The following is a 545-nucleotide window of genomic DNA, read 5'->3' on the forward strand; positions in this document are numbered from 1 at the left end:
ATGATAATAATAATATTAACAATAATAACAATAAAAATATTAACAATAATAATAATAATAATAATCATAATGGTGATGATAAAAATTTACATATGATGAATAAACTCAAGTACCTTGAACGAGAACATTTTATTAATGAGAGTAACCCTAAATATTATAATTCAAATATAAATAAAAGCAACCATTACCATTATAATGATAAGAACAATAACAAAAATAATATTAATCAATATGAAAATCATAATGATAATATTAATATGTATAATAAAAAATATAATGATCATCTACCTTACGAAGAAGATGAAAAATATACAAGTAATATTACAAATCTGGTTGAAAATGATAGTGATTATATTATTAAAAATATAGGTAAAAAATACATACTGAACGAAGATAGTGATCAATTAAATAAATTATTAGATTTAAGAAAAAACAACAAAAAAAAAAAAATGAGAATTCAAAATAATCAAAAATATTCATATCAAGATCATTTTTATTATGATGACGAAGTTAGTGATAAATATATGTCTAAAACTTTAAATGAA

The 545-nt window shown here is 18.0% G+C and overlaps 1 protein-coding gene across 1 annotated transcript; it reads left to right on the forward strand.

Moving 5' to 3' along the window:
- Positions 1-545, forward strand: PGSY75_0023200 (hypothetical protein; the record flags this gene model as incomplete). The annotated part of the gene is made up of 1 exon (XM_018783377.1): positions 1-545. A coding segment is annotated over one exon (545 nt), but the record flags the coding sequence as incomplete, so codon positions are not given.

The sequence above is a fragment of the Plasmodium gaboni genome, assembly GCF_001602025.1.
Source record: "Plasmodium gaboni strain SY75 chromosome Unknown, whole genome shotgun sequence".
NCBI classification, from domain to species: Eukaryota; Apicomplexa; class Aconoidasida; order Haemosporida; family Plasmodiidae; genus Plasmodium; species Plasmodium gaboni.